Source organism: Coffea arabica, chromosome 6c (assembly GCF_036785885.1).
Source record: "Coffea arabica cultivar ET-39 chromosome 6c, Coffea Arabica ET-39 HiFi, whole genome shotgun sequence".
In the NCBI taxonomy this organism is placed as follows: Eukaryota; Viridiplantae; Streptophyta; class Magnoliopsida; order Gentianales; family Rubiaceae; genus Coffea; species Coffea arabica.
In genome coordinates, this window is record NC_092320.1 from 7,925,452 (window position 1) to 7,938,035 (window position 12,584).

Consider the following 12,584-nt stretch of genomic DNA (forward strand, 5'->3'; position numbering starts at 1 on the left):
GGCCCGCTTTATGACATTACTTACGCGTGGTTATTACGCTTTTACTTACTGGGCCTTCAATTTGGAAACCACGGAACTAAGTTATGGATCCACAAGCAAGGAGTTTGAGCCCAAACAGTCATTGCGCCTGGAATACGCTGGAATTTTAAACACAAAGCCTAATAGAAAGAGGGCGTCTAGCCCACTGAATCACGCAACAAATATGTACGAAAAGGCTTTTTCAGGTCCAGGTCCTTTTTAGAGTGTTTGGATTATAAATTATTTGAGATATTTTTACTGTAATACTTTTTACAGTGTGATGTGTATGAAATAAAAAATAATTAAAAAAATAAAAATGTGCATTAAAAATTATAATAATAATGTAAGCAAATATATTTGGATAAATAATCTCCTATCCAAATACATAGTTATCATTTCGCTAGAGTATCATATGCTGAGAATTTGGGACTGCAATCCACCTTTTCAGAAGATTTCAATGTAAATTATGTAATGATCGACTTAATTCTTGGGCGAATGGAGGGGAGAGTTGCGCTGAGAAAGACAGGTAAGGAAAAAGAAAAACACAAACAAGGACCAAATTTTGTGCTGAGCTGAGTCCTCTTCGAACCCCCTCCAATCATACGGACAAAGAGATTCCAAGTAAATACACCTGCTAAAAGGTTGGAGATTCCAAGTAAATACACATTCCAAGTATTTTTCTTCTTCACTAGCTTAAATTGTGAAGTTTCTAGGCCCATAATTTTCAATGGAAGTAACAAATAGGTACATGGTCATTAAACATAACATTGATGGAGAACCACAAGAGTCTGATTTTGAGCTCAAGTCTGAAGGTTTTTCTTCATCAATGAAGCCAGGAAAAAACGGATGTTATCGTGAAAAATCTTTACTTATCAATTGATCCGTACCAATTCAACCGCATGAAGAACCAATCTCCCTCTGAGCGAGCCATAAATTTTGCGGGCGATGTTATCCCTGGCAAGGTAAGTTGCATTCTTAGTTGTATTGATTAATGGCATCTCCGTGAAGATATGATTGCATTTTCATCTAGTAGCAGTACTAATTCTCGTAGAATTTGTTTTTGCGTCCATAGTGCATTGATGGTTATGGTGTTGGGAGAGTCGTTCTTTCTGGGAACCCTGAGAAGGATGACTTGGTTTTTCCTGTGCTGGGGAGAGTACAGCATAATAGAAGAGGGTGGTGCCATGTTAAGCAAGGTGAATACAATGGGATTTCCGATTTCTTACAATGTAGGAATTCTAGGTACATTGTCATCGTTTCTTCATTCTAGAGGACAGAAATTGTAGTATCAGGCTAAAACCAGGATTCATGAAAACTTTTGAGCATTTGTTAATCCATGTTTGTAAATCAGGATTCGGTGGCCTTACTGCTTATGCTGGATTTTTCGAGTTGTGTAAGCCAAAGAAAGGGGAAAAAGTATTTGTCTCTGCTGCTTCAGGATCGATAGGAAATTTAGTGGGACGGCATGCGAAGCTCATCGGTTGCTGTGTTGTAGGCAGTGCTGGAAGCTCAGAAAAGGTCTAGCTAGCATCTCTTCTGCTCCATGTCGTCAATTGTTGGTAATATCCCTATTCGTTTCTGTACTATTCTTTATGGATATAACGCATCCCTGTTACCTTGAGTGGATAGCAGGTAGATTTGCTCAAGAATAAGCTTGGTTTTGACGAGGCTTTCAACTACAAAGAAGAAACTGATCTTAAGTCGACTCTGAAGAGGTAATTCATCTCCATTTCCTGAATGTGAGAAGTTTGAGTGCTTTCAGAATTTTACCAAAATCTCACCTGATATTTTGTAAATTGGAGTCGGGATTTTCCAAACAAAGATGTTAAATTATGATACTTGCTAATGCGTCTCAATTTTATTACAGTATTACTGCAGGTACTTTCCAGATGGGATTGACATTTATTTTGATAACGTGGGAGCAGAGATGCTAGAAGCAGCAGTGGATAACACGAATGCCTTTGGTAGATCGCTGCGTGTGGTGTTATAGCTGAATATACGGACAAACGAAGACGTGCTGCTCTGAACATGGTAGATGTTGTGTACAAGAGGATTAAGACTCAAGGATTTTTAGTTGGCGATCACCTCAATATCTATCGGGATTTCCTTTCAGCCACACTTGAGTCCCTCCAAACTGGGAAAATGCATGTCCTTGAAGACATTTCACATGGTGTGGAAGGCATACCATCTGCATTTGCAGGACTTTTTTGATGGGATAATGTTGGGAAAAGAATGGTTCAATTTTCAGATGCTCTGTAATCATTTCACTAGAGCATCTGTTAGATAGTATGAATCATCATCATCATCACATTTTTGCCTATGTAGTGGGGCACTGGGGCGTGACGTTTACCATCGTTCATACGCATTTCTTTCGCCATGCACGTCCTGGTTGAAGTACTTCCATGAATTCTGTATTTGCTGTTGAATCCACAATTAATTTTGCTTTCTCCACCAGTATATACATCGAATATGCTGCAACCTCTCATTGAGCACCCTCATCCCAACAGGAACAGAGCGGTGTTTTAACTGTAGAATTGAAAGCCTAGAGCATGTTGAATTCCATGGTTTACAACCTTTTGTTGGTAGCCCCTGTTGCATATTAAAGTCCTAAGCATCATTGTAAATTGCTAGCAGTCGAAGGGGCATAATTATAAACAGTCCAGATTTTCATAGTCGTCTTCTTCTTAGATTTAATGGCCTGCAGAAAATGCAGTTACAGTTCAGTTTTACTGTCACTAACAACTACAAAGACCTGGTGACCATCGGAGGTGACTTGAACAAAATGCTGAAAAGGTTTTGTGCTTATTTGAGCTCTCTCCAGAGAGTAAGCCGAATTGGAGTCAGATGGATTACCAATTTTAGATCTTCCCTAATTCCATTCCTTCGACTTGCTTAACTCAAAAAGTGCGGGGGACCCAAATGAAGTTACCCGCCAATCCTTCTTCTTCAACTTCCGATGATTCATAATTCAGTTGGTAAGACTACCCGCACAAACGCCATTCTCGGATTTCTTACTGAAAAATGCAAATCTGTCCACCAGCTCAAACAAGTCCATGCCCACTTCCTCAAACTCTACCTCCCCGAGAACCCATCAAGCATTGCCCCGCTTCTCTCCTTCGCCGCCACCTCCAAGAATCCCGCTTTCTTTTCCTACGCTCGCACTATTTTCCAAAATCTTCAGTACAAGACCACCTTCTTGTACAATACCATGATCAGAGGATATGTTCACTCACATCTGGCGAAACCCGCCATCTCGTGCTATAAAAGCATGCTAAAAGACGGGCTTATTCCGAACAATTACACGTTCACGCCTTTATTTAAGGCGTGTTCCTTGGTTTCGCAGGAGTTTAATCTTGCGGGTTTATTGGTACATTGCCATGTGTTGAAATTATGTCTTGTTTATGACCCATTTATAAGTAGCTCGTTGATTGAATTTTATTCGTCGAGTCTTGAGATGGATAAAGCGCGGATGCTGTTCGATGAAATTCCCCGGAGGGATGTGGTTCTGTGGACTACGATGATTGATGGGTATGGAAAAGTGGGTCAGGTGGAAGAAGCAAGGGCTCTGTTTGAAGAAATGCCCGAGAGAAATGTGATTTCCTGGAGCGCACTAATGGCAGGGTATTCAGGGTCCGGTGATTTTAAGGAAGTGCTTGATTTATACAGGCGTATGGAGGAAGCTGCTGTGAAGCCTAATGAGTCGGTGCTCGTGACTGTCCTTACTGCTTGTGCTCAACTTGGTGCTTTATCACAAGGCTTGTGGGTACACTCATATGCCAGAAGCTGTGGATACGAGGATAACCAAATATTAGCTACTGCTTTGGTTGATATGTACTCAAAATGCGGTTTGGTGGAACTGGCTTCTTCTGTATTTTACGGAATTGTCAACAAAGACAGTGGAGCATGGAATGCTATAATTTCTGGTTTTGCAATGAATGGTTACGCTACCAGATCACTTGAATTATTTGATCACATGGTGCTCGGTGGGACTCAACCTTCTGAGGCCACGTTTGTTGCTGTCATCAGTGCTTGTACACATGCAAGTATGGTTGACAAAGGCCTCTGGTTATTTGGACAAATGAGTAGTGTTTATAAGGTTGAACCAAGGCTTGAGCATTATGCATGTGTGGTTGACCTTTTGGCTAGAGCCGGTAGGTTGGAAGAGGCTGAGGAATTCATTGAAGACAAAATTGGAGGAATTAGCCAAGGTGATGCTAATATCTGGGGTGCTTTACTTGGTGCTTGTAGAATTTATGGCAATACAGCAATGGGGGATAGAATATGGAGAAAACTAGCTAACATGGGAGTAACAGATCATGGGACTCATGTCCTTTCATATAACATTTACAGGCAAGCCGGCAGTGACATGGAAGCAAGAAGAGTTTGGAGACTGATGGAGGACACAGGAATGAAGAAGAAGCCAGGTTGTAGTGCTATAGAGGTCAATGGTTTGATAGAAGAGTTCCGTGCTGGCGCCTTCGTGCATCCCAAAGCACCACAAGTGTGCCAGACGCTTGATTCTTTGTTCAATGTAATGCATCTTGCTAACTGAATTATATACAGGTTTGACATTTTAAGACCATGTACAGTAAGAATGAAGCAATATTGGAGGAAAATTTCAATGATACATTTAACTTACTGTTGTTTTTCGTTCTCTTTATTCTTATCTGTGGATGGGATTATAAATCCAAAGAGAATGCTCATCCGTTGAATCAAATCTCGATTTTAGACGAGTACGTTTAAGAGTGTGTGGATTTTTTTTTTCCCAAAAAAATAGAGGGAGATGCCGGTCCATGACTAAGCATCCTCCTAGCATTTGTTTTTCTAATCATTCTGGCCCATGGTATTAAGTTCCCAGTTGAGAAGGCACCGCATTGAACCTTCATTTGGTGGAAACCCTTAATGGAAGTGTCATAGTACCTATAGGGGCTTTTATTGCCTATTCAAGATAACAGATTTTATGTCTATTCAAGATTTGCTTTTGGTATTAAACGAAGTTCTTCATTCAACGTGACAGAACTAAAGGGTGAGGTGGACGCCTGGTTAAAGAACTCTTTTAACTTTTGGGGACCCAGTCGCCAAATCGGAACCAATCTGCAGAACATTTTCAAAGCGTTCTGGCACTTTATGAACTATCAAGAATAAGAATCTTTCAGTAGACGAGATCTTGCACCAGCCATCTATGCTCTCCAAACAGTATCTTCACACATTCTGTGTTCTTCTCCCCCCGTTCAGGAAGTCTCTGAGTAAGTCCAAAGCTCTGGCGTCCTAGTGGACTCAGGATCACGAGTTATTCCATCCGTAAGAACATTACAGTACTCCGATTTGTTAACCAATCAAGACAAAGAAGCAGCTGTTTATATCTTTGACCTACAAATTAATATGTTGAAAGATAAGGGAAGGATGCTTACCATCCCAAACTGTATGACTCTCTACCTATGTCAATTCCTATAACCTTCTGAGCAGTCTCAAAAGCTGTACCCCATTATTTGAAGAACAAGGAAATTTTATCAGCCGTTGAATTACTTCAATGGCGATGCACTCTCCAAAGATTTGCTTGGTTCTGGGGCTAGATGCAATGCTTCACATCAAAATCTTTATCAGCTAACAAACTGTTTATCAGATTTTTGAATCTTTCTGCACCAGGCCCAGGCCTAAGGGTAGTTATATTTCTAATAATATACCGAAGATCAGTTCTATTTGTCCCACCATCAAACCAACTGCCTGGGACGAAGCCATTTGCTTTACGGCCCAAAAGCTCGGAATCAATCCTTCCAAGAACAGCTACATCTCTGCCAAATTTTCGGGCAAAAGGAGCATTGCTGTCTACCATTCTCTGGTAATCATTGTCTGTGAGGAAATGAGGGTGCTGCTTTGGAGGGTTGTCCCAGGATATGAAATGGAGGTCATGATTAACTGTGGTATTTCGAAACTCTTTTGCATTACAGATCACTGTGTGAAAATATCCCTCTGGTGAAGAAAGAAAGTTGGCATAGTACATTAAGACTATCCTAGGTAGGTTATCCCAACCCCAAATGCAGTACTCGATGAAAGGGCGAGACAGCATCATCCAAGCAGAACCTGATTGCAAAAGCCATGTTAAAAGCCAGGAAGGTTATCAATATTGGCATATTAAAAGTATATCTAGAAAATCGAATAATCATCAGGTTATGAATAACGACAACACTTGCTCCTGTACCCCAGATGGGAGCTACCATTTAGGGTATCAAAAACGTCAGAAATGCCTGTTCAATTTCAAACTTCCACTTGCAGGAGAGTACCAAAAACAATCTAGCTCTTTACGACTAGCTATTTCCTAAATTATCTGTCAAAGAAATTAATTGCACATTAGGTCAAATTATTGGAGATTACCCAAAACCGAGAAAATAAAACACCCATAATATGTTAGATTCCTCAAAAAAAGCAGTTCTTAAAGACGCTAATGGTAACTGCGGTAATGGTCTAAAATTGTATGCTCAAATTACTGCTCTACTGGAAATAAAACGTTACTACTGCATGAACAAATAGGAAACCCCACACATATTCTGGCAGTGATAATGTCATGGAAAAAAAAAAGATATACAAGGAACATACGAAATTTGACTGATCTTCCCAACTAAGCATTCAGGTAAAGAAATTTATATTACTCAAAACTCAGATTGACATCTAAATCTATCTGAGCATCTGACTTTAACTATACCATCGACAAACAAATATTCCTGCCTCATGGATATGCATTCTGTTTGACCGTTACTCAACACTGGGTTTGATAGAGAAGCTTGTAGGTAGCGCAACATTGTCACTTCTACCAAGATTTCCATGCCTTGCCAACTATTTGGACAACCAACACTTGTACATTCAGTCAGCTCCTTGTGTGATAATCACCTTTACCTTTCAAGATTCAGAAAACATATGGCAGTTTCTTTTTTTCAAGGACCTCATAAGAGAAATGAAACAGGATGGAAAGGGTGCAATAACCGGAGCAGCCCCGCCGAAATCAGAATGAATGATTAACTTAGTCAGAAAATCAGAGAGTCATCAAAACATAGACTTGTTTGAACTCAAGTGATCTTTGGACGAAGTGAATCCTTTTTTCAGAAGAAATCATTTACATTTACTTCAAGCAGGATGTTATTAATGTTTGAATGTCGTTAATGTTTACATCCGTTACTTGGTGTGAGCTCAAAATCACAGGGAAGAACAACAATAACATATGCAAAAATATTATGAAGATGTTTACCAGTAAAGAGTTTGAATGCTGTAGGCACGCTCCTTTTCTGTGTGACCCAAAAGACATCTGATTTTTTCAGGCTATAGAGTCCCGGATCAATTATAACAGGCTTCGCCCTTTGATACCTAGAAGATCAAAAGCTGCAGTATTTGAAGGGGAAAAATATAGCCTAACATGCTACACTATGAATAGTTTTTATCTGAAATATGTAAAACTATTAAGCTCTTCTTGTACAGATCAAGAGAGAATGTGAATACTTACTCCTTCCAACCAATGTCGCTTGTGTGCTCAATAAAATTAAGTTCTCTAGGAACAGCAGATAAAGTGTGAAGTATATCTGTTCGCATAGGTGATGGCAAATACACAAAGCAAACCGCGTCAGCATGCATTCCATACTTTCATTTGTAGTTAATTCTAAGAATGAGAATAAATAACGGCTTAAATTCAGTTTAGACATTTCAGTTGTAACAGCATCCTATTAGCAAAAACTGAATCTTGTTATGTACTAAAAATTAACCACCTTAAGCAGCATGGACTAATGTTACAGATATAGAACAAAGGAGAATACAATTTAAAATTCGTGACAACGAGGTAATAATTTAGAATGCATTGAAACGCCAAGCAGAACATCAAGAGACAGTAAAGAAAATGAAGTTCCAACTGCAGGTAAAACATTCACACATCCATTTGAAGAAATAGAAAGCAACTGGTAATTGCATCCACTGCTTCAACCTTAAAAAAATAAATAAATAAATAAGAAACCCCAGGAGAATTATATGATCCGAAAAAGAACCTATGATCATGAGACAGAATTAGCATGTCCTATCAACTGGTTAATCAAGAATTAAGCCAGAGCACATACCGCAGAAACAAGAGCCAACCCACAATTTATCGGGGAAAGGAATTCACAGGTTAGTAAAAGCAATACTCGTATATAATAGCAACAAGTATTTCATACCATCTTGGGTGAGCAGAGGATAATCTGAAGCACTCAAATTGATAAACCAGTCCCAATCTCCGCCTTCTTTCAACAAAATAGCAGCAGCATGAAGGGTATTAGCAACCATAGTAGGCCCTCTATAAGTCACTAAATTGGATCTCACAATTACCCTCACATTCCCAGCTTCCTCAAATAAAGATTCATTCTTTACAAAATTCACCAGCTCCAGTCTCTCCTCAACGGAAGCCTCAAGGTCCAAATGCACCACATACTGATTCAACGGGTGATAAAGGGCCATAAGCGTCCTCTTCAAGCTCTCACCATCACCGCTAGAACCAGAGATCAAATAAGCCAGTCTTGGAATTCTTGAAAAGGGCTGAGTCGGAGCTACATGCAACTTTGATTCAACAAAGACTGGAACTTCATCTTTGATGTTCTTGGATCTTTGCTCAAAAGGGTTGGCACGAAGAACAGAAACAATGGTAAGACAACATGAGATTGAAATTGAGAACATGAGAGGAAGAGCCCATTTTTTGCTTTTCAATGGTTTATTAGTCTCCATTAAAGGAATGGCTGCTGCTGGCTCGTGCTACTTTCCCATTTAGCCGCCTGCAGACGCTGTTCTGTGTGTCAAAGTAAAGTAAAGGGAACAAGTGGGAAGGTGATCGATGTTGGTTGCGTTAATTACACCGCTGGTCACGGAATTTATGGATATCGCTGATTTAACTTTCCAACGCATTTAAGAGTGGAAATGATCTGAGAAATTCCTAGTGCTGACTTCTCTACGGCACTGACGACTCTCTCTTTTTTTTTTTTTCTCTCTCTTTACTGCACTGACGACTGGTGGGAAATGATACTGGTGGCCTCTGAGTTTTGTTGGGACTTTGTGGTGAGACTGCGCGGACTAATGACGGAATTTCCAGTCTTGTGGAGGGGAGTAGAATATTACTACCAACAAACATTTGTGGTTGCTTTCCACGCGCGGCCATCCTGCCCATTAAATAGGTGTTATGTGACAGTAGTGTAACTTGAGCAATTTAATTCGTCCACAAAACTAGTGAGTATCTATTCCTTAACAAGAATTTGTCAAAAAAAAATCAATTAACTACACCCCGGACCCGTAAATTTTTTTCTAAAAATTTGAGTTTGGTTCTTGTAACGCAAATGACTGTTTTATTTAATGTTTAAACCTTTAAGCTGATAATCAAAAAAGTGCTTTTTTTCTTCTTTGCTTTTTTCCTTTTGGGAGGGTTTGGTGGTGGGGGTGATTTTTGATGGAAGTTAAAAAACTATTTTGTGTAATTGACAATATGTCTCAATGTTCTTGGTTGTTAGTTGGCGACTTAAAATGAGAAGCGAGACTTAGAGATCTTTAACTTGACTTATCGGCCTTGTACTAAACTTTTTGCCGACAATTGTGTGTTTCAGTTGCTTAAGAAACATCATTAGGTTAAAGTCCGAAACTTAAATTCTTCCTGTTACCAAACAAAACTGCCATTTTTATAATTTAATTAATGTCATTGATGGTGAAATCTCTCTTGTTCATTAAGTAATGGCCGCTTGGATGATACATTAACTTAATACCTTGAACGAGAGAGTGAATCCAATGTTAGCAACATTTTCTTATAAAGATTTGTCTATTTCGTGAATTTAGAGCACCAAATAAGAAATGAGTCAATTTTTTTTTTTTTTACAAAAAAATAAATTTCTCGTGCAAACATATTAGAAATTGGGAATTTTTGAAGTATTAAGAATTGATCGAAACCTTCTAATGCATATTGCATATCTGTAATTGGAATCAACTCCATGCAATATAATCCAATTAAAATAGTGACAATGGTCTATTCAATATTTTGACAATTTTCTACTAAATATCTAATTAAAATAATGACAATGGTCTATTCGATATTTTGACAAACTTCTACTAAATTGCTTATTGTCTATATGGAAACTTCCAATTTAAAGTTTGTTGTTCTATTTATTGCTTGATTAACGAACATTAATCAATTATCGATGTACTCAAAATCACCCAATTCCCACCAAGTGCAGATATTTTATACGAGCGATGCACGTCACTGAGGGTGCTCACCTCGGCCACCCCGCGTGTCCGAGGTGAAGTCACCTCGTCCCTCATCGGAGCCCATCCCTGTCTTGAGCACAACCCCAGAGCCCGGCTTCATCCCTAGTCCACCGTGTAGGTGACCTCGGCACATCCACCTCGGCCGCACACTGATGATGTCAACCTGCCTGACATCTTCCAGGACCAGCACTTTATCTGAAAAGCACGGGAGGCACTTGATGGCACCTGCACCATATCCTCCGTCATCACTCCCAGGCGGCTACAGTGTCAGAGTCAGACTCCCCGACAGGAGACAGAGCCGTAATGTCAGAGTGGGTCCCACTAACATAAGTCCAGAGTCTCGCCTCTACTCTTCTATAAATACCTCCCTCACACTCCCACCAAGTAAGCGGACACTATTCATTAACTCATTCTCATTATTCTCGTTCTCATACTAACTTGATCGTCGGAGTGATACCAGGGGAGAAGCCCCGCCACACACTTCGGACGAGGAGGTTCACTTCGGACACAGGAGTTCACCTCACTTCATCTCAGAGAGGACTGATCCAGGTCGGTCTAGTTACCAACCAAAAATCACCTCCTCAATTGGCGCCGTCTGTGGGAACGAGACTACTGTTACTAAAATGAGATCCACGCGCTCCAGAAGTGGTCGAGTTCCCTCAACTGGGGCTGGGCAGACCTCGGGAGCCCAGCAAGATCGCATCTCTGAAGAGCAAGGGTCCCCGAGGACCCAGCCTGACAACGAGGAGGCCATCGCCAAGATGGCCGAGTTCGTATCACACAACCCTACCATTTTTGAGGAGCTAGGAAGGTACCTCAAAAGACAGGGGAAAGAAAAGGCCGAATCTTCCAAGAGGAGGCCGACGAAGTCCCCTGAGGCACCTTCAGATGAAGACTCCGATGAGGGGCGTCTCTCTCGGAGTACCTCCAGGCGTGCCTCCTCCAAGGCGACCTCTAAAATTGCCTCCATCTCCCGAGCGTTTTCTCGAGGACTCCTAGGGAAACGGGCCGAGGACCCACCTCGGCGCCCCGGGGGCCTAGTTTCGGACTACATGAGGGCCCCGCCCTTTACGGATGACATCAATGGGGAAATGGTGCCCCCGAACTTCAAGCTTCCAAACTTGCACACCTACGACGGCCGAGGTGACCCCGAGGATCACCTCCGCGCTTTCATCTCCGCATTCCGACTCTACTGCGTCCCCGACGCCGTGATTTGTCGGGCTTTCCCCATTTTCCTACATGGGACTGCCCGGAAGTGGTTCTGGAGTTTGGAACCGGGAAGCATCTCCTCCCTGGATGAGCTGATAGACCGGTTCATCCACCGCTTCGTGTCGTCTCGACCAATCACGAAGACTTCAGCTTATCTCTTGAACCTTCAACAGGGTCAGGGCGAGTCTCTTCGCTCGTATGCTCAAAGGTTCAACGAGGAGAATGTGCAAATACCTGATCAGAATGAGCAGGTAACTCTCGCGGCCTTTACCAACGGGTTGGTGGCCGGACTCTTCAACACCGAAATCCATCGGGATTACCCTCGGTGGACCAGGGAATCCGAAATGAAGATGTGAATCGCATGAAGCGAGAAGCCCAAGCCTCTCGTACGGGACAAGATACCCGGAGAAGGAAAGACATCGGCCGAGGTGAGCCCGGCCCAAGTGGCACTTCAAACCCACCCCGGGACCGCCGGAGTGTCTTCGACCGGATCGTGAAAGGAAGATCATCCACCTCGGACGCTGAGCTAACACCGCTCAATTCCAGCCGATCTCATGTCTTGGCTGTAATGAGGCAGAACCACCTCGGCCGAACACCTCCTGAGATCCCTGGAAGAAGAGATAGGAGGAATTCCAGCCTCTACTGTGCCTACCATCGAGATGTTGGGCACGAGACCGAAGACTGCAACGATCTGAAACGAGAGATCGAAAACCTAATCCGGCAAGGACACTTGAAACAATTTGTCCGCAAAGATGGAAGCTTCGGACGAAGTGCCTCCCACCGGGAGAGCCGAGGTCCTCGCCGAGAAGACAGGCGGGACACCAAGCTCAATTGCCGAGGTCCTGAGGACCATAAGGGGGACCAAAGGCCTCCACGCGACGGATCACCAGGCTACGGCCCAAACATTGCCGGGGTGATCAACACCATCTCAGGTGGCCCCACGGGAGGAGACAGCCAGAGCTCCCGAAAGCGGACCTACCGCCAGGCCGGCATGGATGTGGCCGAGCCAAGCTCGAGGCTGTCCGAGGAGATAACCTATGGTCCCCGCGACCCTGTCCCCGCTGCCTCCAGCACTCACGAGTCCCTCGTGATTGAGATCCTCACAA

At 42.2% G+C, this 12,584-nt stretch overlaps 3 protein-coding genes across 6 annotated transcripts; 2 read left to right on the forward strand and 1 right to left on the reverse strand.

Moving 5' to 3' along the window:
- The first annotated feature begins 433 nt into the window (after window positions 1-433).
- LOC113692218 (pentatricopeptide repeat-containing protein At5g48910-like) lies at window positions 434-4,672 on the forward strand. 3 transcript variants are annotated; one of them, XM_072052582.1, is made up of 4 exons: window positions 434-980; window positions 1,091-1,214; window positions 1,370-1,733; window positions 1,886-4,672. In XM_072052582.1, the coding sequence occupies exon 4, from the start codon at window positions 2,975-2,977 to the stop codon at window positions 4,568-4,570; it is 1,596 nt and encodes a 531-aa protein (XP_071908683.1). In that variant the 5' UTR covers window positions 434-980; window positions 1,091-1,214; window positions 1,370-1,733; window positions 1,886-2,974; the 3' UTR covers window positions 4,571-4,672. The 3 variants fall into 3 exon arrangements, with proteins under 3 accessions (XP_071908683.1, XP_071908684.1, XP_071908685.1); XM_072052583.1 differs by lacking the exon at window positions 1,091-1,214; XM_072052584.1 differs by lacking the exons at window positions 434-980; window positions 1,091-1,214 and having other exon boundaries at window positions 1,313-1,733.
- LOC113692219 (2-alkenal reductase (NADP(+)-dependent)-like) lies at window positions 918-2,008 on the forward strand. The gene is made up of 5 exons (XM_072053430.1): window positions 918-980; window positions 1,091-1,214; window positions 1,370-1,536; window positions 1,651-1,733; window positions 1,897-2,008. Exons 1-5 carry the CDS (start codon window positions 918-920, stop codon window positions 2,006-2,008), a joined length of 549 nt encoding a protein of 182 aa, XP_071909531.1.
- Window positions 4,673-5,061: 389 nt separating the features above from the next.
- LOC113692815 (beta-glucuronosyltransferase GlcAT14B-like) lies at window positions 5,062-9,109 on the reverse strand. Of its 2 annotated transcripts, XM_027211387.2 has the most exons (4): window positions 8,208-9,104; window positions 7,511-7,586; window positions 7,259-7,374; window positions 5,062-6,099 (listed from the first exon to the last, which is right to left on the reverse strand). In XM_027211387.2, the coding sequence occupies exons 1-4, from the start codon at window positions 8,749-8,751 to the stop codon at window positions 5,588-5,590; spliced, it is 1,248 nt and encodes a 415-aa protein (XP_027067188.1). In that variant the 5' UTR covers window positions 8,752-9,104; the 3' UTR covers window positions 5,062-5,587. The 2 variants fall into 2 exon arrangements, with proteins under 2 accessions (XP_027067188.1, XP_071908692.1); XM_072052591.1 differs by lacking the exons at window positions 7,259-7,374; window positions 7,511-7,586 and having other exon boundaries at window positions 8,208-9,109.
- Between the last annotated feature and the right edge of the window lie 3,475 nt (window positions 9,110-12,584).

Coding starts and splice junctions, on each gene's coding strand:
- LOC113692815 (XM_027211387.2), bottom strand. CDS start 8,751: ATGGAGACTAATAAACCATTGAAAAGCAAAAAATGGGCTCTTCCTCTC. Junction 7,375..7,510: donor AGCGACATTGGTTGGAAGGA/GTAAGTATTCAC, acceptor TTGATCTTCTAG/GTATCAAAGGGCGAAGCCTG. Junction 6,100..7,258: donor AGCATTCAAACTCTTTACTG/GTAAACATCTTC, acceptor TTTTGCAATCAG/GTTCTGCTTGGATGATGCTG.
- LOC113692219 (XM_072053430.1), top strand. CDS start 918: ATGAAGAACCAATCTCCCTCTGAGCGAGCCATAAATTTTGCGGGCGAT. Junction 1,215..1,369: donor GTGGTGCCATGTTAAGCAAG/GTGAATACAATG, acceptor TTTGTAAATCAG/GATTCGGTGGCCTTACTGCT. Junction 1,537..1,650: donor GTGCTGGAAGCTCAGAAAAG/GTCTAGCTAGCA, acceptor AGTGGATAGCAG/GTAGATTTGCTCAAGAATAA.
- LOC113692218 (XM_072052582.1), top strand. CDS start 2,975: ATGATTCATAATTCAGTTGGTAAGACTACCCGCACAAACGCCATTCTC.